The sequence below is a fragment of the Pleurodeles waltl genome, chromosome 7, assembly GCF_031143425.1.
Source record: "Pleurodeles waltl isolate 20211129_DDA chromosome 7, aPleWal1.hap1.20221129, whole genome shotgun sequence".
Classification (NCBI taxonomy): Eukaryota; Metazoa; Chordata; class Amphibia; order Caudata; family Salamandridae; genus Pleurodeles; species Pleurodeles waltl.
In genome coordinates, this window is record NC_090446.1 from 496891797 (window position 1) to 496916428 (window position 24632).

The window sequence follows — 24632 nt, forward strand, 5'->3', positions numbered from 1 at the left end:
AGCATCTCACATGGAAAGCTGCTTTTCTGGTGGCAATCACTTCAGCGCGTAGGGTCAGCGAAATCCAGGCCCTTTGCGCTCAGGAACCCTACACGGTTTTTCATTCTGCAAAAGTGGTAATGAGAACTCATCCAAAATTTCTACCTAAGGTAGTCTCCGACTTCCATGTGAACCAAACAATTTCATTACCGACTTTCTTTCAGAATCCAGCTACTCCTGCTGAGAGAACTCTGCACTCTCTGGATGTAAAGAGAGTATTGAAATTTTACTTGGACAGGACAAAAAGCTTACGAAAATCACAACAGCTTTTTATTAACTATGGCCCAATCAGAACAAGTTTGGGCACATCTAAACAATCTTTATCCAGGTGGATTGTTTCATGTATAATGTTATGTTATCAGTTAGCAAACAAATCCCTTGGTGGTAGGCCAAAAGCCCACTCTACCAGAGGGAAAGCAGCTACTGTAGCCTTGATGAGAAATGTCCCTTTGGCAGAAATATGCAAGGCTGCCACTTGGAGGTCGGTCCATACCTTTACTAAGCATTACTGCCTTGATACAGATGCTAGGGCAGATGCTCAGGTTGGACAGGCTTTGCTCAAGAATTTGTTTGCATGATTCATGTTTTTCTCAGTATTCTTATATCTACTCCACCGCGGTTATGGGGATGGGCTTGCTACTCTATTCAGTGCTTATGACTATACATGGAAATCCCCTACGAGAGAAGGAATGGTTTCTTACCTGTAACTCCAGTTCTCTTGTAGGGGTATTTCCATGATAGTCATAAGCAACCCTCCCTCCTCCCCGGTGGAGTTGACATACAACATGAATATTATGGAGATTGGTACTCCAACAAATGTTTTGTTTTTTCTTCATGTCAGGTTAATAGCCTCCAAAAAAGAACTGAGGCAACTGCCTTTTGCTGTGCATGATGGGAAACAGGAAGACTTTACTTTTCTTAAAGGCACAGCTCTATTTTCATTCTGTATAATGGCAGCCTATGGGCTACACTGCCCTACATTGTTTTATTCTCATGAGAGGTGTAAATAAAATATGAGAATGTATTTATTTATGTATTTATAGAATAAATAGAGGTTTAAACGTGAAATTTACACTACAACTGTTTTTTCTTCTAACAATTTGGCCTGTGTAGCTGTTCACATAGGCTGCACATTGTTATTCTTAAGTGTTTTTCACAGACCTTTTTTGTCAAGGAGCTGATGATTGCACTTAAGAATATACTACACAACAGTGCTCCGGGGTCCCCGCAGGCGCGCGGAACTATTCAGTGCTTATGACTATCATGGAAATACCCCTACGAGAGAACTGAAGTTACCGGTAAGAAACCATTCCTTCCCCCTCTCCCACTTCTTCCATATCTAGTAAACAAGTTGAGTCAAAACAAACTCAAACTCATACTAATAGCACCAACATGGGCAAGGCAACCGTGGTACACAGCACTACTAGACCTTTCAGTAGTACCTCATATCAAACTGCCAAGCTGAATCTAGCAATTTGGCTCCTGAAATCCTAGAATTCAGGCACTTAGACCTCACACAGGAATGTATGGAGGTCATAAAACAGGCTAGAAAACCTACCACTAGACACTGTTATGCAAATAAGTGGAAAAGATTTGTTTATTACTGCCATAATAATCAAATTCAACCTTTACACGCATCTGCAAAAGAGATTGTAGGATACTTACTACATTTGCAAAAATCTAAACTAGCTTTCTCTTCCATTAAAATACATCTTACGGCAATTTCAGCTTACCTCCAAATTACGCACTCAACTTCGTTATTTAGGATACCAGTCATAAAAGCATTTATGGAAGGCCTAAAGAGAATTATACCACCAAGAACACCACCAGTTCCTTCATTGAACCTCAACATTGTCTTAACACGACTCATGGGTCCACCTTTTGAGCCCATGCACTCTTGTGAAATGCAATACTTAACGTGGAAAGTTGCATTTTTAATTGTCATCACATCTCTAAGAAGAGTGAGTGAGATTCAAGCATTTACCATTCAAGAACCATTTATTCAAATACACAAAAATAAAGTTGTTCTACGGACCAATCCTAAATTTTTACCAAAAGTAATCTCACCGTTCCACTTGAATCAAATGGTAGAATTACCAGTGTTCTTCCCACAGCCAGATTCGGTAGCTGAAAGAGCACTACATACATTAGACATCAAAAGAGCACTAATGTACTACATTGACAGAACAAAACTAATTTGAAAGACAAAACAACTATTTGTCGCCTTTCAAAAACCTCATACAGGAAATCCTATTTCAAAACAAGGCATTGCTAGATGGATAGTTAAGTGCATTCAAACCTGCTATCTTAAAGCTAAAAGAGAACTGCCTATTACACCAAAGGCACACTCAACCAGAAAGAAAGGTGCTACCATGGCCTTTCTAGGAAATATTCCAATGAACGAAATATGTAAGGCAGCAACATGGTCTACGCCTCATACATTTACCAAGCACTACTGTGTAGATGTGTTAACTGCACAACAGGCAACAGTAGGTCAAGCTGTACTAAGAACATTATTTCAAACTACTTCAACTCCTACAGGCTGAACCACCGCTTTTTGGGGAGATAACTGCTTATTAGTCTATGCACAGCATGTGTATCTGCAGCTACACATGCCATCGAACGGAAAATGTCACTTACCCAGTGTACATCTGTTCGTGGCATTAGTCGCTGCAGATTCACATGCGCCCACCCGCATCCCCGGGAGCCTGTAGCCGTTTAGAAGTAGATCTTAAACATTTGTACATTTGTAAATATATTACTTAAAACTTCATTATGTACATACGCATTCACTCCATTGCATGGGCACTATTACTAGCATACACAACTCCTACCTCACCCTCTGCGGGGAAAACAATCTAAGATGGAGTCGACGCCCATGCGCAATGGAGTCGAAATGGGAGGAGTCCCTCGGTCTCGTGACTCGAAAAGACTTCTTCGAAGAAAAACAACTTGTAACACTCCGAGCCCAACACCAGATGGCAGGATGTGCACAGCATGTGAATCTGCAGCGACTAATGCCACGAACAGAAGTACACTGGGTAAGTGACATTTTCCTTACACACCTGGTCAATGGCAGATTGAATACATCCAAACAAATCTTGAATAACATGCATACAAGTGTGGCCTGGACTCTGAGTGCACCATTGCTCAGCCAACGTGCATAGAAATCACCCTGAGGGGGCCCCAATTTATGGCGTTCCACTGGCTTCTCATCAGCCCCAATAATGGACATGTTCTTTGATGGCAAGCTGCTCTTTGAAGAGAAAACAGGCTCCTATCTTCAGTGCTTCAAAAAAGAGCTGTGGCCCACATGTTGGGCCTAGCCTCCCGAGTGCGACAATTCCAACAGCCATAAAGGATGTTCCTGAGCTACTATAGGGCAGTGCAGTGCCAATGAAAGGCAACCTTTTTAACCTGACAGACAGCATAACAGCTATACTACTGCTTTTGGGGCAGGGATAGGGTGTGAAATCAAGCCAACCGCATGGCTAAAGTCTGTGCCAGCTATGCTGCCTCAAAAAACCTGACGCATCCCATCTTGCAATCTTATTCCAGTGGGGATTAGGCTCTTCCATTTTTTTTCAACCATTGGGAGTTGATCAACAGATCACAGAGTTATTTGGCAGATCTAAAAGGGCTAGGCCCTACCATCTCTATCCTTTTCTCTGTAACACAATCCTTACACCAAGCAGAGATCTCCAGTGCATAGCTTGACTTTACAAGCAATCCCCCTTGCTTTGCTGAACTAAGGGATGACAGAGGTGCTTCTTCTGGAAAAGGGGCATGAGATTCAGTTACTTTTACTTTTTGGTTTCCAAGAAGGGCAAATTTTGCATTTCCATTGTGGATCTTTGGCCTCTGAATTTGTTCATTTGACCGGACTGTTAAATGCTGTCCTTGAGTCAAGTCTTTGGCCCTGAATGCTGGATATTGGTTGCAGGGTTTGGGCCCTTAGGAATCCTCTTCACAGCTTCCAATATTTCCTGCCCAAATACATTATCTAAATTTGTGATGGATCCAAGTACTACCATTTCACAATTCAGTCATTCAAATTATTCCTTTTGTATTAAACTTGCTGGTGGTTACATCGACCTCACTGTGATAGTCTGTGTATTTTCATATATGGATGACTGGTTAGTGAAAGTGGAGTTCCTGGTGGTGGTCAGGAAGCACATTCAATGGACTGTGACGCTCTTCAATGACTTGAGCTTCAATATTTGAAAGTTCCATGTACCTTCTACTCAGAAGGCTAACCTTAAAGGAGGTCACAGATATCTGGAAATGATTCCTGGGTTTCTTATTCAGGCTGTGGTCCTGGTTCTGCAGTTCCTAAGTTTGCTTGGCTTCATGGTCTCGTACATCCTGTTGATACTGCATTTATGATCGTGGGTGAGGGTCCTTCAGTGGTGTCTGAAGTTACAGTGACTCTTAGCATTAAAGCTCTGGTGTAGATCTCCCTCTCTGTTCATTTAGATCTGCACTGCTGGATGGGCCGCTTCTTAGCCTGAGCATTCTGTAGACTCATATCAACGATAGTCGAAGAATGCTCCCTGCCAGGCAGGCATGCCCATCTAGTGACATTCTGTCCCATTGCCTTCAAGCTTTAGCTTGAACTGTGAGAGGTCCATCATGCAGGAAAGGCATTTCTTCTTTCTATCTTATGGTGCATCATGCATGATTGCATGGGGCAATACCATTGCTGTCAAATATATCAGTAGATAAGGTAGTCTGAGTTCATCGACCCTATGCTGAAAGGCAATTCGCCTGTGGAAGTGGGTTCAGGGACCAAGGGATCTTTCTGGCAGTTGTACACCTTACCAGTGCCCTCAGTGGCTGAATGGATGCTCTTGTTCCTCCATGGTGGGAGGATAGTGCACAGATGATTGTGATTACTCTAGGCTTGGGAAGGTGGATCTGGTATGTAGTCTGTTGACACCCGTCACTCAGGCCTGTTCTCACAGCAGGATGGTCAGGTCCTCCATGCCAGTCCTTAAACGTGACACTACAGATGTGGAGATTGACCCGTGCCAGCTCGAACCTTTTGTCGTCCTGATGAAGTTGCAGGCATCTTTTTTTGTGAGCGTGATGTGTGTTTGTATGCGTGTATACATTGTATTTGTTCATTGCATACTCCTTCCATCTAGTGTTGAGCTTTGACATCTGAAAGTTGTTTTCCTCTGAATAAGTTGTTTGTGTCATGAATCCTCCTTTAGATGGCAGGGCACACAGTCATCGACTTCATTTTAGATTGTTTTTTCCTTGTCATTGGACTTGGATGTCAACAGACAGGGCTTCATATTTGACGCAGTTAACCTTGTTCTTCCTACCTTCAAAACCGATCGAGACGACCTCTGAAACTACTTTGAATCCTGCTATACCAAATGCCAGCAGTACTTGGGCCTTAGGCCCTAGTCAGGACTTTTACACCAGACTACTCAGCTTTCAGTGACGAAAATGTGACAGGAGTGATGGATAGATCTCCATTCTAAACCCGAACAAAGTGCCATGAAAATGTCCCTGGACTGACCCACCACTAGGTCTGCAGCCTGTGCCTCTGTCCTGAGCACAGGAAAACCATGTGCAAGGCCTGCGTCTGGTTCCATTCCAGGAAAAGTCTTTGTTATTGACAGGCATGCAGGTAAGCCCATTGGGAGATGCACTCGTAAGATATTGTAACCCCCAACATCTTTGGCGAATAGGACATTGAAGTTTAGGAGCAATATCAGCCAGAAACTCACCCTTTAAGAAGCTTCTGAACTTTCGCCATGTGTTAAAGTGGTATTCTCCGTGGAATCTGAAGAGGAACAGAAGCAAGATTGTGAGGCTGCTTAAACAGCACCGAAAACAGAAACTGTTAGTAGCATGTCCTCTGCGGGTTACATGGACCAAGCTCAAAGGTCCGAACAGAGAGCAAGCAGCACACAGTCTATAGAAGACTTTTTGCCAGACCACCACTGCTTGGGCCGTGGTCAGGGCAGAGCACAAATTTTGAAGCCAAGACCAGTCGATGCATCAAGCACCGAACTGCCTCGAGATACGAGCCCCTAGGGTCTCACAGGCTGTGAAAGCCAAAAGAACACCCAGCCCTGGCCTCAAAACCCAAACAGCCACTAACACCACAGTCAGTGCTAAAAGAGACGAAGGTCCAGATTATGCTTTCAGTGCCCAAATAGCTGCTTATTTGACAACTGAGGAATCAGAGCTGCTTCTGCAGCATCTATAGGAGGAGATCAACACCAGTCAAAAACTGCTCTCTCCCCAACCAGACTGAGAGGATCGGCACCAAGGCTGCAGTGAACCCAGTAGAGATTCCCTCTCATAAAAGGAGGCTCAATTTTGAGGGACAGATTGCTTTAGAACCGGAACACCAAAGCAGAGGAAATTCAAAGACTGGCACTAGCGCTTCACCTTGATTTGCTAAACCTGCTTCTTTTTAATAGTCTGTCGCCCCCACCACCTACTGCACTTCCTCACATGTCTCCTCATCCTTAATACCAAGAGGGGTCACCACACTCTTCACAAGTGGAGGAAGTCCACACCCAGATGTCTGCCCAACTAAGCCATCCCTGCCGGATGACACCATCTGCTACATGAAGGCATTAAAACAGTGTTTAGCTATCAAAAAGTTAGCATGCATGTTCTGGAGAAGACAGTGGCTTCCTGGTAGAGACATTATCAAAAACACAACTCGTGTTGCAATTCTTGCTGATTCTCAAAAGAATGCCAAAATATCAGCTGACATGTTTAAGGACCCAGTGAGAGCTAGAATTACCACCCCCTGGGTGGATAAAAAAAAAATACATAGCCATTAGTAATCCTATTTCCATCAGGGGTCAGCTATCGCCAGACTCTTTAGTAGAGCATACTACACATAAGCTTGCAAATGTTAAAGCTACTTGGGACTTACTGCTGCAGACAGAGAGTAAGAAAATTAATTCAGCAAGAAAGAGGCTCGCTGTACAAATGGTGGCTCATTGTGGAATTGCCAATTTTTGGGGATTGCTCTCATTATGACAGGGTGCACTAGTATGTTGTACATGAGCTCCTTAAACATCTGCTAAATTAATACAAGCAGAAGAGAGAGGAACTAGTAAACGAGGGGAAAAAAACCTCTCCAATGCAGTCATTCAGTGCCTTAGGTGCTGTGGACACTGCAGCATGAGGTCGCCATTAGGATGAATGAATGGTGCTTCTTTGGGCTGCAAGTGGATCAAATGCTGGATAAGTTGAAAAAGGACACAGCAAAGGCTATGGATGGCTTTCCCTATACAGATGTGCCTTTAGGAGGCAGAACTACAGGACAGGCAGTAAAAATAACTTCCTGAGAAATGTTTGATAATAATCACGGGCGTAGGGGACAAAGGAGGCGCCAGTAATTATGTCTTTGCCACCAACAGTGACGTGAACTCTGCTCAACAGCACCAAACATCCCACTAGGCAAGCACATACTCAGTGGAGCTCATGTTCACCTGTTCTGAGAATCGGTTTAAGTGCTCCTTCAGAATGACACCATCAAACCGGGGCCTCATTCTCTGGGGGATAAAGGAGTCTACTCCCTATACTTGATCATCCCCAAGAAAAACTGCACACTCAGACCTCCTTCTGGATCTCTGGCCACTCAAGCAGGTACATCCTCAACATTTTCATAAGGTAATATTTCAGAATGGCATACCTGTCCTCCAGCAATTACAGGGCGTCTGTTGATGTCAAAGATGCTCACTTCCACATTTGAATCCATGCAATCCATTGGCAGTACCTGAGGTTTGTGGAAAGTGGCCAGCATTATCAATTCAAGGTACTACCTATCGATGTCGCCACCACCCCAAAGGGTGTTCACCAAATGCCTGGTGGTGGTCATCTTTCTCAATGATTTGCTGATCAAGAGCCAAAAGCACACCCACAAAAATATTTTGCTCCTCCACAATCTGGGATTCACAATAAATGCAGTAAAGTCTCATTTACAACAGCTTCAGATGCAGCCTTTTATAGGAGCGATTCTCAATGCACTCAAAGGCCAGCCTGCCACTAAGGGTGTCAGCTTTTGATCAGCTTGTACCTCTTTCTCAGCAACAATGTTATCTCGCCTTCAAAACAGTAATGTACCTTTTACACATTCACTTCGTTACAGAATACCTTCTGGCAGTGGACAGATCTTCAAAGCAGGAACCATCAACAAGTCCACAACTCTGCCTGCTTGGGAGCCTCCATTGTGGATCTGTTTTCCTCTCCAAAAAACGTGAGGTGCCCAAACTTCGCCTCAAGGTTCCCAAACCCCTGATCCCTTGGCAATGCAATATGGATGAATAGGTTGGGTATATATGTCAATGCTTTTCTACCTCTCCTTTCACTAGTGTTGTGGGAAATGCAGCACACATCACAAATTCTTGCTCTGGTAGCTCCAACCTGTGCGGGACGGCCTTGGTATTCCACACAGCTGGTAGTGTCTATCAGCCCCCACAAGAAGCTCCCCAATATGCCAGACCTCTCACATGAGACCAGGGCCAGATCAGACACTTGGGCCCCAGACAGCTCAATCTTGTGATATGGCACCCGAGATCTTAGAATTTGTTTACTGAGGGCTCCCACATGAACACATGGACATTTTAAGTGAAACCCATAAATCCACAGCCAGTGCATGCTACGTACACTGATGTGTTGCAAACAACATAGACCGCTCAGACATGTTGCCTGAGACATAATTGTATATTTGCTTCACTTACAAAAATCAGGACTAGTTTACGCTTCCATACATATTCATTTGATAGCAGTCTGTGCGTGCATCCAAAACAGTTTCACATTTTAGTGATTAAAGCTTTCCTGGAGGACCTTAAAAGAGCCATTGTGCCAGCTCCTTTATGTAACCTTGACATTGTGCCCACCAGGCTCATGGATCCATTTTTTGAGCCCATGAACTCATGCCAACTTCTGTACCTCTCTTGAAAGGTTTCTTTTCTTGAAGCAATAACCTCCTTTCGTTGAGTAAGTAAGATACAAGGCCTCATGCAGGAGGAAGAACTTTTCATGCAAGTCCACAAAAATAGGGTAGTCTTAAAGACAAAGCCTAAGTTTCTTGCCAAGGTGGTCTGCCCATTAACCTCTACCGGTCCATAAGAGTCCTTCGAGCCGATATAGCTTCTGATGTGCTTCCCAAACCTACACTCCATGGCAGAGAGAGTACTAAACTCCTCGGGGTGCAAAACATGCATTCATGTATTACATTGACAGACCAAAACCTTTTTGTAAAAAGGATCAACTGCTTATTGCCTTTGCAAAACCACATAAAGGAAAACTCACATCTAAGGTGGTTTTCCCCAGATGGACAGTTGTGTTTTCAAATCTGGTACCACAAGGCTAAGAGAACCCTCACCGTAAAACCCAAAGCAACTACATGGACAGATGCAAGCATATTCTCACACGTAATTAATGTATGAGTGTCCTAGCCAGGCAGCAAGCTGTGGTTGGCAAAATAGTCCCTAAAACTTTAAGTGTTTCAGACATATCTATCATTCTCATGCTAGCCATTGCCAATTGGTGTGGGGGGGACGACGACTGATTTTTATCTATTCTAAGCATGTGTATCTACAGCAACACAAGTTATGAAATGTGGATGCTACCCTGTAAGCATCTGCTCGTATCACATAGTGCTCTAGATTCACATGCACCTACCCCACCTCTCCTACTCACAAATGTGCATCATAAACTCTTATGTTGGCACTTCATGTACTACTCTCGCCGGTTCTGTGGAAAAACAGTTGATTCATTGCAACAACTATCTACCAAAGGGTGGAGTCATTACACCTCACGGCTTGGAAGACTCTTCGAAAGAATACAACTTATTTGTGGGCCGTGACGAACACCGCAAGGTTGAAACGCATTGCCATTGAATAAACTTTTGAAACAAGTGTGCTAGCCTTTCTGTGTGGTTACGGATCAACACAATTTTTCTTGGGGGTGGGGGCACACAGTGGAAAAAACAAATTTAAATGATGATATACGTAGGTTAAAGGGTCAGTTTAAATGTAACATTATAAACTAAGAAAAAAACTGAAATTTACCAGCCATAGTTGATTCAAATAGCTGTAATGTGCACCCCCATCATGCACAGTGTTATCAGTGATGTCATAGATCGTGTCATCAGTGATGTAATATGTGAAACTATAATCAGTGCATGATGAGTACAAGTTATAGCTACTAGAAATAACTATAACTGGTTAATTTCAGTGGCCTTTTTATGTTTAAAATGTTACAATGAAACCAACATTTTGACCTAACTAGAACCTCGCTTCAACCTTTTTTTTTTTTCTGTAAATTTCCAGTATTTTTTTTTTTATGTAAAGTAATGTTTTACCATACATAACTATGGCGGCCAAGCCCTGCGCCCAAGCACTTGTGGGCAGCCATCCCCTCCTCCCAGGTGCATCCAAATGGTGTGGCTTTGGCCACAGGACCTGGCCTGCAGCCCTATGTCAGTATCCTTATCCTGAAAATACAGGACAAAGAGGTATAATGGGGAGCATAGGGGTGCCCTGACTGGGTTGGGGGGGGGGGGGGGGGGGAAATGGTCCAGGAGGTCAGGGACAGAGTCTCTGTCCTTATAATGCAGCTGCAACATTTCTCCTCATGTTGTGGCCAGCCTCTGAGCGCCAGCTCTAGTTGCAGTTGGAGGAGCTTCTCATTACTGCGAGACAGCTGACAGGAAGGGTAGCTTTTAATCAAGGTTGTTTGCTCGCTGGACTCCTGTGAACCCACTGTCCAGATATACATACATTTTGAACCTTACTTTCTCAATGACAACTGAACTACTTTACACCAAATCACAAAAATCTCACTTTTTGGGTAAAGATCTAGCTTTCCGCCAAATGTGGTTTAAATCTGTCCAGCTCTTTGGGCTGTTGTGCTGTTAAAAATTTCCTGTGTAATTTATGTGGGAAAATTGCATTTTGGGATCCCCCTTTTTTTCATGGCTCCCGCTTGACGGATCACCCTGAATCTTTCCAGAAGAGAGCGGAGGTATATAACCATTTTTATTTGAAATTTTTCATGAAGATTCTGCGAACTGCACCAGCTCTAACCATGGTAACCAGGTCACGCTCCCCACGTGGGCCTCCCACCCCCTCCCATGGGCAGGGATGGAAGTGGAATCGCTTCACCTTCTACCCTGACACTCCCAACCCCCCTCCAGCTTCCAGCGCGATCGGAAGAGAAATGCAAAGCATTTCTCTTCCGATCAGGGTGTTGGGGCAGGCAGAGGCATGAAAGGAAAGACCTTTCCTTTCATGTGTCTGAGCATTTCTGCAGCCCGATTGTGAAGCAATCGGGCTGCAGAAATACCTACTAGACACCAGGGATGCTTGTTTTTGTGGCGGGCAATTTATTATTAGGCCTTTTTGCCCTTTTTGTAATACCCATCTGCCCCCAAGGGGGGCAGAAAGCCCACTAGACACCAGGGAAGAATTTGTTTCAAAAAAAGGGTCGGGGTATGACCATACCCCACCCCAAATACATGGGGACAAAGTTGTTCTACCCACCAGTGGGCAGATGGGGCAATTGCCCCCAATCCACACCCTAGGAGGGGCATAAAGCCTACTAGATGCCAGTGAATAAAAAAAAAAAAAAAAAAAATTGTGTGGTGGTGGCTACCAACCAGTATGAGCATGGTTATGCCCCTGCCCCAACTGAAGGGGGTAACAGTCTTTCAGCTCCCGCCCTGCACACTAAAACATCTTATCCCACGGCAAGCAAGAGGACATTTGATTATTTTGAGTTTTGGTTTTTTACGTTTGGGCCATGAGAGCTTGTCTAACTCTCAAAATCGGCCCACTTGGAATGGGGAGGGCTGCACTTTTTGGACTTTGGGACTCTGCCATCTAGAAAAATCTACGAGGCCTAGACACATTTGAAAACTAACCATGGGGGTGGGGGGGGGAGTCCAGGGTGGTGTGCTTCACATGCACCCCACACCATTTTCCTACCCACAATGCCCTGCAAACCTCCAACTTTGCTTGAAATCACACATTTTCCCCACATTTTTGTGATGGAACCTTCCAGAATCTGCAGGAATCCACAAAATTTCTACCACCCAGGATTGTCGCATGTATACCAATAAAAATTCTGCCCTATTGGTCAGCCTAAGTGGTTTCTTTTCTTTTCAAACTGACCTTTTGGACCCACTTTGGTTCCCCCTCAATTTCAACATGTTGTTGGCTCTTCCCTGTCACAGACACTTTGCCCACCAATACAAGTGAGGTATAATTTTTTAATCGGGAGACATAGGGGAGCGTTGGGTGGTAGGAAATCTGTGCATGTGCAGTGAGCCCACACAGTAATGTGGGAAAAATTTGATTAAAAAAAAAAACTAAATTTGAGGTTCTCTGAGGATTCTGGGTAAGAAAACACTGGGGGATCAACGCACGTCACACCTCCCTGAACTCCCTTGAGTGTCTCCTTTTCAGAAATGTCTGGGTTTGGTAGGTTTCCCTATATGGCTGCTGAGTCCAGGACCAAAAACTCAGGTGCCCCCCCCCCCCCCCTTTGGGGCCTGGAGGAATGCTGGGTGGAAGGAAGTTTGTGGCTCCCCTCAGATTCGAGAACTTTGCAGCACCGAAATGTGGAGAAAGTGTTTTTTTTTTTTGCCAGATTTTGAGGTTTGCTAAGGATTCTGGGTAACCGAACCTGATGAGAGTGCCACAAGTTACCCCATCCTGGTTTCCCCTACGTGTCTAGTTTGAAAAAATGCACAGGTTTGGTAGGTTTTCCTAGGTGCCAGCTGTGCTAGAGACCAAAATCCAGAGCTAGGCACTTTCCCAAAAAACACGTCAGATTTCAATGTAAAAATGTGATGTATCAATGTTGCGTTTCCTGTTGTGGGCATTAGGCCTACCCATACAAATGAGGTACCATTTTTATTGGGAGACTTGGGGGACGACACAGTACAGAAGAACAAGTGGTTCGATGGCATCTGTCGCTGTAGATACACATGTTCTGCATAGCTCGCCATCTGGTGTTGGGTCGGAGTGTTACAAGTTGTTTTTCTTCGAAGAAGTCTTTCGAGTCACGGGACCGAGTGACTCCTCCTTCTGTCTCCATTGCGCATGGGCGTCGACTCCATCTTCGATTGTTTTCTTTCCGCCATCGGGTTCGGACGTGTTCCTGTCGCTCCGAGTTTCGGAACTGAAAGTTAGTAAATATCGGAAGATTTTCGTCGGTATTGTTGCGTTCGGGATAGGCGTAGTTAGATTCAACACTGCATCGAAGATCGACGCGCTCCGGTGCCCTTCGGGGTAGTTTTCGATCCCCCGTCGGGGCCTGGTCGGCCCGACCGCGTGTAGAACAACGCCGATGGAACGGACCCCGTTCCGTTTTTGTCCCAAATGCCACAACAAATACCTGTATACAGACCAACATTTGGTCTGTAACCTGTGCCTGTCACCTGAGCACAGTGAGGAGACTTGCGAGGCCTGTCGCGCGTTCCGGTCCCGAAAGACACTCCGTGACCGTCGAGCCAGGAGACTTCAGATGGCGTCCATGCCGACAGCGCACCGAGAGTTCGAGGAACAAGAGGAAGAAGAAACCTTTTCGATCCACGAATCGGACTCCGAGGAATTCGACGATCAAAGAACCGTGAGTAAGACGTCGAAAACAACACATAAGAAAAGTGACACGGCCCAGGGGACGCCACTGCCACCAGGCCATGGCTCCACCCATAAATTCGGTGGCCGACCATCGGCACCGAAAAAGGCCCAAACAGTGCCGAGATCGTCCGACTCCGGTCGAGACACCGGCACGCAGCCTTCTCGGGATCGAGAAAGTGCTGGAGAAAAGCAACGACACCGAGATAGCGGTGTAGAAACGGCTCGACGCCGAGACAGGGGCACCGACGAAGATCGACGCCGAAAGGTTTCGACTCCAAAAAAGAAAAAAGCCACCTCGGAGCCGAAAAAAGATACAGACAGGGTTTCGGTGCCGAAACAACCCGTAACCGACCCAGGTCCAGGCTCTTATACAGAGGAGCAATCACTGTCCTCTCAGATGCGAAAGCATAGGTTTGAGGAAGAGCTGCAATCCACCGAAGTGGACCATACGCAAAAACGTATTTTCATACAGCAGGGAACAGGAAAAATAAGCACCCTTCCCCCTATTAGGAGAAAAAGGAGACTGGAGTTTCAAACAGACCAGGCGCCACAAACAAAAATGGTGAAAAAGGTGACTCCGCCACCCTCTCCTCCACCTGTAATTAACGTCTCACCAGCACAAACTCCATCACATTCCCCGGCTCACACCACCATGAGCCAAGGTGACCAAGATCAAGACGCTTGGGACTTATATGAAGCCCCAGTTTAGGACAACAGTCCGGAGGCATATCCAACAAAGCCCTCACCACCAGAAGACAGCACAGCATATTCTCAAGTGGTGGCTAGAGCAGCACAATTCCACAACGTAAACCTCCACTCAGAACAAGTCGAGGATGACTTTTTATTCAACACCCTCTCCTCCACCCACAGCTCCTACCAAAGCCTGCCTATGCTGCCAGGTATGTTTCGGCACGCAAAGGAAATCTTCAAGGAGCCGGTCAAAAGTAGGGCAATAACGCCAAGGGTGGAAAAGAAATATAAGGCACCTCCTACAGACCCTGTTTTCATCACCACACAGCTGCCACCAGATTCCGTCGTAGTAGGAGCAGCTCGGAAAAGAGCCAACTCCCACACATCTGGGGATGCACCACCCCCAGATAAAGAGAGCCGCAAGTTCGATGCAGCTGGGAAAAGAGTTGCAGTACAAGCTGCAAACCAGTGGTGCATCGCTAACTCTCAAGCACTACTTGCGCGCTATGACAGAGCCCATTGGGATGAGATGCAACACCTCATCGAGCATCTTCCCAAGGAACTACAAAAGAGGGCAAAGCAGGTGGTTGAGGAAGGACAGAACATATCAAATAACCAGATACGATCCTCTATGGACGCAGCCGACACAGCTGCAAGAACAATTAATACATCTGTGACCATTAGAAGGCACGCATGGCTAAGAACGTCTGGGTTCAAACCAGAGATACAGCAGGCAGTGCTCAATATGCCATTCAACGAAAAACAACTGTTCGGACCAGAAGTGGACACAGCAATCGAAAAACTAAAAAAAGACACTGACACTGCTAAAGCCATGGGCGCACTCTACTCCCCGCAGAGCAGAGGAACCTACAGCACCTTCCGCAAGACACCCTTTAGAGGGGGGTTTCGGGGTCAGGCCACACAAGCCAGCACCTCGCAGGCAACACCGTCCAGCTACCAGGGACAGTACAGGGGAGGCTTTCGGGGCCAATACAGAGGAGGGCAATTCCCTAGGAATAGAGGAAAATTTCAAAGCCCCAAAACCCCTACAACCAAGCAGTGACTCGGATGTCACTCACCCCCTCCACACAACACCAGTGGGGGGAAGAATAGGTCATTATTACAAAGCATGGGAGGAAATAACTACAGACACTTGGGTCTTAGCAATTATCCAACATGGTTATTGCATAGAATTCCTACAATTCCCTCCAAACATACCACCAAAAGCACAGAATTTATCAAAACAACATTCCGAACTTCTGGAAATAGAAGTTCAAGCACTATTGCAAAAGAATGCAATCGAATTAGTACCAAACACACAAACAAACACAGGAGTCTATTCACTGTACTTCTTAATACCAAAAAAGGACAAAACACTGAGACCAATCCTAGACCTCAGAATACTAAACACCTACATCAAATCAGACCACTTTCACATGGTCACGCTACAAGAAGTGTTACCATTGCTAAAACTACAGGACTACATGACAACCTTAGACCTCAAAGACGCGTATTTCCATATACCAATACATCAATCGCACAGAAAATACCTACGGTTCGTATTCAAAGGAATACATTACCAATTCAAAGTATTGCCTTTTGGTTTAACAACCGCACCAAGAGTCTTTACAAAATGTCTAGCAGTAGTGGCAGCAAATACATGTATTCCCGTATCTAGATGACTGGCTAATCAAAACCAGTTCACTAACAAAGTGCTTACACCACACAAATCAAATCATACAAACCCTCTACAAACTAGGTTTCACCGTCAACTTTGCAAAATCCAACATTTTGCTGTGCAAAGTACAACAATACCTGGGAGCCATAATAGACACAACAAAAGGAGTAGCCACTCCAAGTCCACAAAGAATTCAAAATTTCAACAAGATCATACAGCGCATGTATCCAACACAAACAATACAAGCAAAGATGATATTACAACTCCTAGGCATGATGTCTTCATGCATAGCCATTGTCCCGAACGCAAAACTGCACATGAGGCCCTTACAACAGTGCCTAGCATCACAATGGTCGCAAGCACAGGGTCACCTTCTAGATCTGGTGTTGTTAGACCGCCAAACTTACCTCTCGCTTCTATGGTGGAACAGTATAAATTTAAACAAAGGGCGGCCTTTCTAAGACCCAGTGCCACAATACGTAATAACAACAGATGCTTCCATGACAGGGTGGGGAGCACACCTCGATCAACACAGCATACAAGGACAATGGAACGTACATCAAACAAAACTGCATATAAATCACCTAGAAATGCTAGCAGTTTTTCAAGCATTAAGGGCTTTCCAACCAATTATAACTCACAAATACATTCTTGTCAAAACAGACAACATGATGACAACAATGTATTATCTAAACAAACAAGGGGGGACACACTCAACGCAGTTGAGCCTGCTGGCACAAAAGATATGGCGATGGGCAATTCACAACCACATTCGCCTAATAGCACAGTTTATTCCAGGGATCCAGAATCAACTTGCAGACAATCTCTCTCGAGATCACCAACAGGTCCACGAATGGGAAATTCACCGCCAAATTCTAAACACTTACTTCAGACTCTGGGGAACACCTCAAATAGACTTGTTTGCAACAAAAGAGAACGCAAAATGCCAAAACTTCGCATCCAGATACCCACACAGGCAGTCCCAAGGCAATGCCCTATGGATGAACTGGTCAGGGATATTTGCCTCCGCTTTTCCTCCTCTCCCTCTCCTTCCTTATCTGGTAAACAAATTGAGTCAAAACAAACTCAAACTCATATTAATAGCACCAACTTGGGCAAGGCAACCCTGGTACACAACACTGCTAGACCTATCAGTAGTACCCCACATCAAATTGCCCAACAGGCCGGATCTGTTGACACAACACAACCAACAGATCAGACATCCAGATCCAGCATCGCTGAATCTAGCAATCTGGCTCCTGAAATCCTAGAATTCGGACACTTACAACTTACCCAAGAATGTATGGAAGTCATAAAGCAAGCCAGAAGGCCGTCCACTAGGAACTGCTATGCAAGTAAATGGAAGAGGTTTGTTTGCTACTGCCATCATAATCAGATCCAACCTTTACACGCAACTCCAAAGGATGTAGTGGGTTACTTGCTTCACTTACAAAAATCTAACCTAGCCTTCTCTTCCATTAAAATACACCTTGCAGCAATATCTGCATACCTGCAGACTACCTATTCAACTTCCCTATATAGGATACCAGTCATTAAAGCATTCATGGAAGGCCTTAAAAGAATTATACCACCAAGAACACCACCTGTTCCTTCATGGAACTTAAATGTTGTCTTAACAAGACTCATGGGTCCACCTTTTGAACCCATGCACTCTTGCGAAATACAGTTCCTAACGTGGAAGGTTGCATTTCTCATCGCCATTACATCTCTAAGAAGAGTAAGCGAAATTCAGGCGTTTACAATACAAGAACCTTTTATACAACTACACAAAAATAAAGTCGTCCTAAGGACTAATCCTAAATTTTTACCAAAGGTTATTTCACTGTTCCACCTAAATCAAACAGTGGAACTACCAGTGTTCTTCCCACAGCCAGATTCCGTAGCTGAGAGGGCACTACATACATTAGATGTCAAAAGAGCACTAATGTACTACATTGACATAACGAAAAACATCAGAAAGACTAAACAACTATTTATTGCATTCCAAAAACCTCATGCAGGAAACCCAATATCAAAACAAGGTATAGCCAGATGGATAGTTAAATGCATCCAAATCTGCTACCTTAAAGCAAAACGACAACTGCCCATTACACCAAGGGCACACTCAACCAGAAAAAAAGGTGCTACCATGGCCTTTCTAGGAAACATCCCAATGCAAGAAATATGTAAGGCAGCCACATAGTCTACGCCACACACGTTCACCAAGCACTACTGTGTAGACGTGCTATCCGCACAGCAAGCCACAGTAGGTCAAGCCGTGTTAAGAACATTATTTCAAACCACTTCCATTCCTACAGGCTGAGCCACCGCTTTTGGGGCGATAACTGCTTACTAGTCTATGCAGAACATGTGTATCTACAGCGACAGATGCCATCGAACTGAAAATGTCACTTACCCAGTGTACATCTGTTCGTGGCATCAGTCGCTGGAGATTCACATGTGCCCACCCGCCTCCCCGGGAGCCTGTAGCAGTTCGGAAGTTAGCTTCAACTTTGTACATTTGTATATATATTATTTTAACCTTAAATAGGTACATACTTAGTCACTCCATTGCATGGGCACTATTACTACAACACAACTCCTACCTCACCCTCTGCGGGGAAAACAATCGAAGATGGGAGACAGAAGGAGGAGTCACTCGGTCCCGTGACTCGAAAGACTTCTTCGAAGAAAAACAACTTGTTACACTCCGACCCAACACCAGATGGCGAGCTATGCAGAACATGTGAATCTCCAGCGACTGATGCCACGAACAGATGTACACTGGGTAAGTGACATTTTCATTATTGCCCCTTGTCTTTCTCTACATTGTTTCCTTCCAAATGAAAGTGTGTAAAAATAAAAATAAAAAAAAAAGCCTATTTGAGAAATGCTCTGTAATTCACAAGCTAGTATGGGGACCCCGGAATTCAGGGATGTGCAAATAACCACTGCCTTTCAACACCCTATCTTGTGGCCATTTTGGAAATGCAAAGGTTTCCACAATACCTATTTTTATCTTTCACCAAATGAATTGTTTTATACCCGGAATACAATGAAAACACATTGCAAGGTGCAGCTCATTTATTGGCTCTGGGTACCTAGGGTTCTTGATGAACATACAAGCCCTATATATCCCCATAACCAGAAGAGTCCAGCAGACGTAACGGTATATTGATTTTAAAAAGCTGCTATACCTGGAAAACGTTATAGAAGAAAACATGGACGGGAAGAGGCTCTTTTTTTTTAACCTAAATTTCAATATTTCTTTTATTTTAGCTGTTACTTTCTGTCGGAAAACCTTGAAGGATCTACACAAATGGCCCCTTGCTTAATTCAGAATGTTGTCTACTTTCAGAAATGTTTAGCTGTCTGGAATCCAGCATTGGTTTTTACACCCATTTCTGTCGCTAACTGGAAGGAGACTGAAAGCAAAAAATAGTAAAAATGGGGTATGTCCCAGTACAATTACAAAATTGTGTTAAAAAATTTGGTTTTCTGATTCAAGTCTGCCTCTTCCTGAAAGATGGGAAGGTGGTGATTTTAGCACCGCAAACCCTTTGATGCCATTTTCATGGAAAAACACAAGCTTTCTTCTACAGCCCTTTTCTCCCATTTTTGTGAAGAAAAAAACAACAAAATGTTCAGTGTATTATTGCAAATTTCTCGGTCTTCCCCAGGGGAACCCACAAACTCTGGGTACCTCTAGAATCCCTAGGGTGTGGGGAACAAGGGACGCAAATTTGGCGTTACTTATGTGGACAAAATGTTTTGAGGGCCAAAGTGTGAACTGCAACAAATAAGCAAGAAAAGGCCTGGCACCTGAGGGGGAAAAGGCCTGGCAGGGAAGGGATTATATAAATATTTAATTATGTATGTAAGTAGCTTAGGGGAGGGTTAGTGAATATTTTAATTTGAACCTCAGTTTCTTAACATTTTTTTCCATCTTTAAACTACCTTTAATGTGAAAGCTCTAGCTTCTGATGCTCCTTTGTATGCCTTCAGACACACCTTTACTCAGTGGTCTTTTATGACAAGCTAAAAATGGTCAGTAAATCTCATTTCAGTGAATTTTGTAAAACCAATTGTATACTTATAAAGGTAACAAAAAAAGTTTTAGAACAGTGTATATTGAACACTCTTAATCAACTTTTGTCTTGTGCGATTTGTTTTAGTCTATTGTTGATAATTTGTATCACATTTTTCTTTCAGTAAAAAGGAAAACTGGTCAGATTACAGACAAAATTGTTCTCCTGGGAGCATTGCTTTAGTTTGTTTATAGTTTATTCTAAGAGTGTCCTTGCTTTTCCATTTTATACTTTTATCTGCCAGAGTTCTGCTCAACAGCCGTGAATGGTGTGGCACTATAATTTATATGTTTTTAAAAACAAACTGCTACAAGTGTATGAGGTAACCCCCAACTTTTGCTGGGCAATACGACATGTGAATAAGAACTTTAACCAAGAAATAAAAACTCAGTGTTATGGATTTACCTCGGGACCAGTCTTCACTAAACCAAATTAGAAAAATTGTAACTAATCTTTCACACTCCCAAGAAGTTGGACATCCTCTTGTTCTGTAAATCTCACATTCACACTTTCTAATTAAGATTAATTTAAACTAATTATGGGTTTACCCAGAACAATATATTAGCTCAGTCAAAGCACTGATCAAATAAAGCCTCTATCTTTGGATAAATGATAAATATTGGACCACTTCTTTCAAAGAATTTACCCACGTTGAATTTAAAACTTTCCTAGGAGACCTGCCATATTTAGCCAAGGTTTTTTTCACCCGTGTGTTCTGTTTGTTTTTCCGCTCAGATTGGGAGCATTCCCTCTAGCGACTGTGAGCATTCCTTTTAGCAACATTATAGTAGAGATATTGCAAGCGTTTTTATTGTTTTCATTCGATAATGCAGCTTTTAAGATGTATCCAGGTAAAAGTGGATAGTCCTGTATTTGAAAAGTCAAATAAGCTATTTAACCTCCACATTTTTAGATGGTACTTTTTTAATGCTTGAAAATACAAAAATAGTTCTTTGTTATCATTTATTTTAATTTTAATATATACTTAATAGCAATGTTGCCTTCTGCTTGACTGCTTCATAATAATGGGCAGTTGGTGTCAGCCTGTATCCATTTGGAATGATTTGGTGAATTATTGAATATTATGTAATTTCACAGACCCTTATATAATGGTTGTATTTTGGTTTACCTATCTTAGTGGAATGTCTGAGCTACAATTATGATGTGTACTGTGTATCGACCAATTATTTCAAACTAAGTGATTGCTGGATTTTGGGGGGTTAAGTTTTTGTGTTATGTCTTTCCTAGAATTAAATGCATTGTAGGTTGCGAGTGGTCATATTTCCGATGTTTGCAGTTGTGCTTTTCTCTAATTGCATGTCTCCTTCTTATAGACTGAGACCAGAAGGCGCCTCTCAACTGACACTACCTTCTCCGCCAGCTCGGGGCCTTCTACTCCTGGAAACGGCACCCCATCCTCCCAGGATACAGTTTTCTCCACTGGACGTCAGGATACCCCTTCTCCATATGGTCAGTTCACACCTGGGTCTACGCAGTCATCCCAAGGGACACCCTTTACGCCTCGAGGAGGAACCCCATTTTCACAGGATTCAGCCTACTCCAGCAGGTGCTTACTTGGAAATGTTTGCTCATCTTTATTGCAGAAGCATCACATGTTTACAATGAGTAGTAGACTTATTTGACCATGAATTTATGCCACAAGTAGAGATGGAAACCTTTTAATTCAAATATGTCTTTATTGTGTAGATTAATTGTTATCCTGTCATAGGGGGATTTCCATGTATAGTCAAAAGTGTTCAATAGTTTTGCCTGCCCGCGGGAACCCCAGAGCACTTTTTATAATATAACTTCTTAAGTGTCCATGTTCGCCTTACTTTCAGAAAGGCCTGCTAAGTCACTTAAAGTCAATATGCAGCCTAAATGAAAGGCTATGGTGTCTTAAAGTCTTCATCTTGTTTGCTATAAAAAGGACAAATGGCTAAGACACATGCATTCAAATACATGAATGAGTTGAAAGTTTAGCAGACAAAAATCCTTCACAAACCTTTTTGTAATGCAAAATAAGGATGAAGGGCATCTGGGCAGTGTAGCCCGTAGGCTCCCATTATAAATGAAGAAAAAGGAGACTGCGTCTTTAAGAACATCTAATCCTTCAGTACCCCATCATGCTTAGAGATGGGCTGTTACCTCTGATCTTTTTGTAGGCAGTCCTAGCTGAGAGTAATGGTATACCTGAGATTATTTTGTCTACTCCACCAGAAGAGGCAGTTAGTTCATTTCTTTTTTCTGGCTCCTGCTGACAGGACCCTGGAGCATTGAGCGCTACCTTTTTAGGTTTTTCTTCAAAAATTAAGTGAAAATCTATGTGACAACTGTTTCACTCAATGTCTTTTGACTTTCTTTCTTGATTAGTGTCTTTTTGTGACAGAAATTGGCATTTTCCCCAGACAAAAATTCCTTCTTTGTCAAATGCCAACGAAATGCCAGAAAAAAAGGTCAGAACAGACTCATAACGTCTGTATCATCTGCCTGCTGTCTTCACACCTCCCTGCCTCCTGTAATATCTGCAAATCATTTTCCAGGCATACCCTGCATGACGGAGAAGATTCACCTTCAAGGGAGAGCAGAGAGACGACTCCAGCAAAAAGCCAGTGGAACCTCTGAGCAAGAAGGTCAGTCTTCCACCAGAGCTCTTCCCTCAGCCTCCAGTGGATGTGGAACTCCATTTTGCAGACCAGGTCACGAGGGATGAGAAGGAGGATTTTTGGGAGCTTGTCCAAGAAGGTGCTATGGTCTCTAAACAAATAATCAGTGCAGCGGCGGACTCATCCTTGCTCTCAGCTCATGCATACTGCCACGGGGTAACCTTAAGGAGGCATGTCTGGCTGCGTCTAACGATCCACACTGTTCAGCTCTCATGCAGACGATGAAATGGCAAGGATGAAGGCTGAAGTAGACACATTGAAGCCGGTAGGCCTTGAAAAATCTAAAGAATAATGAAGATCCTTCCGTCCTTTCAAACAATGCTATCCTTCGGAGGGTTCAACCCACTCAGTGGCTGCCTAGTAGATCTCAGCAGCATTTCCAACGATCCTACCATCCTCAGCGTAAACAACAAAAAGGATGGGCGGCACACCAGCATAATCAGGGTACTCGACAACAGCCAGCCTCAAAACCCTGAAAACTTTCTTCCCCCGCGGTCTGTTAACTACTCTGGTGGGGGGAAGCATCGCCAATTACCTGGCAGAGTGGCATTGAACTACAACAGATGCTTGGGTCTTAAACACTGTGCAGAATTAGTATTGTCTCAGATTTTCCACCGCACCACTGAGTATTCCGCCAAGGTCAACCACTTCTCATCTTGACCTCCTACAGGCGGAAGTCTCTATCTTGCTGAAAAAGAAAGTGGTAGAACCTATTCCCCTCAAGCAGCGTGGAAAAGGCATTTACTCTGGGTACTTCCTTGTCCCGAAAAAGGGCAAAAAAGAGTTCAGACGCATTCTAGACCTAAGGGTTGCCAATAAATGGATCAGAAAGGAAAAGATCAGGATGCTGTCCATACACCAAATATATCCCCAGATTCACCAAGGGGACTGGCTTTGCTCAGTCGACCTACACTATGCTTAAATTCATATCCCCATTGTGAAAAAGCATCGGACGTTCTTGAGATTTGTTGTGGGTCAGCAACAATACCAAGACATTGTCCTACCATTTGGGCTCAGGTCAGCACACAGAACTTTCTCCAAGTGCATGGCTGTGGTGGCAGCACATCTTCGGAGGCACCGAATCTTTTTCTACCCATATCTGGACAACTGGCTAATCAAGGCATCCACCTTTTCAGAAGCCCAGCTTCACTTCAAAGGGACATGCGGTCTACTTTATTGACTAGGGCTTCATGTCAATTTTGTCAAGTCCACGACAACACTAGTCCAGAAGCTGCACTACTTAGGAGCTACCATAGACACTTTGCAGGGAAAGTATGTCCTTGAGAGCCCCAGTCCCTGCCCTGGCGCAAAACGTTACAATTGAAAGGGGAGTGACCACTCCCTTGTCCATCACCACTCCTGGGTGGTGCCTAGAGCTCCTCTAGAGGGTCCCTGGCTGCTGCCATCCTGTCTCCAAGGTTGGCAGGGAACTCTGGGGCATCTGAGTGAGGCCGGTGACGTCAGAGCCCCCTCCTGATACATGCTTACCTGGTTAGGTGACCAGTCCCTGTTTCAGGGCAATTTAGGGTGTGTCGCGAAACCGACAACATTGCTACAACGAAGAAGACTCTTCTACAACTTTGTTTCCACATCTACTGCCAGCTTTGCAATATTTCCCCGTCCGTGCATCCTCAGAAGACTTCAACTCTTCAGCCTGCACAAGAAGAAAAAGGAATCTCCCTTCGAGTGAAGGAGTCATTTCCCTGCAACCGCAAGCACCTACAGCAACGACTGACTGCGTGGATCTCCCCTCATCTTGAGCTACGTGGATCCTGCATAACGGGTGGTGGTCCAGAGTTGTCCTCTTTGTCCTCTCTGCCAGCTGTCCAGCTTTAGT

The 24632-nt window shown here is 44.1% G+C and overlaps 1 protein-coding gene across 10 annotated transcripts in view; it reads left to right on the forward strand.

The window, feature by feature from the left end:
- Positions 1 to 24632, forward strand: part of SETD1A (SET domain containing 1A, histone lysine methyltransferase) — a 905198-nt gene that overhangs the window by 313955 nt on the left and 566611 nt on the right. For all 10 annotated transcript variants that reach the window (XM_069244167.1, XM_069244168.1, XM_069244163.1 and 7 more), the window contains one exon: positions 21464 to 21696. In XM_069244167.1, coding sequence (XP_069100268.1) covers positions 21464 to 21696 — 233 coding nt within the window. The remainder of the gene's footprint in view (positions 1 to 21463; positions 21697 to 24632) is intronic.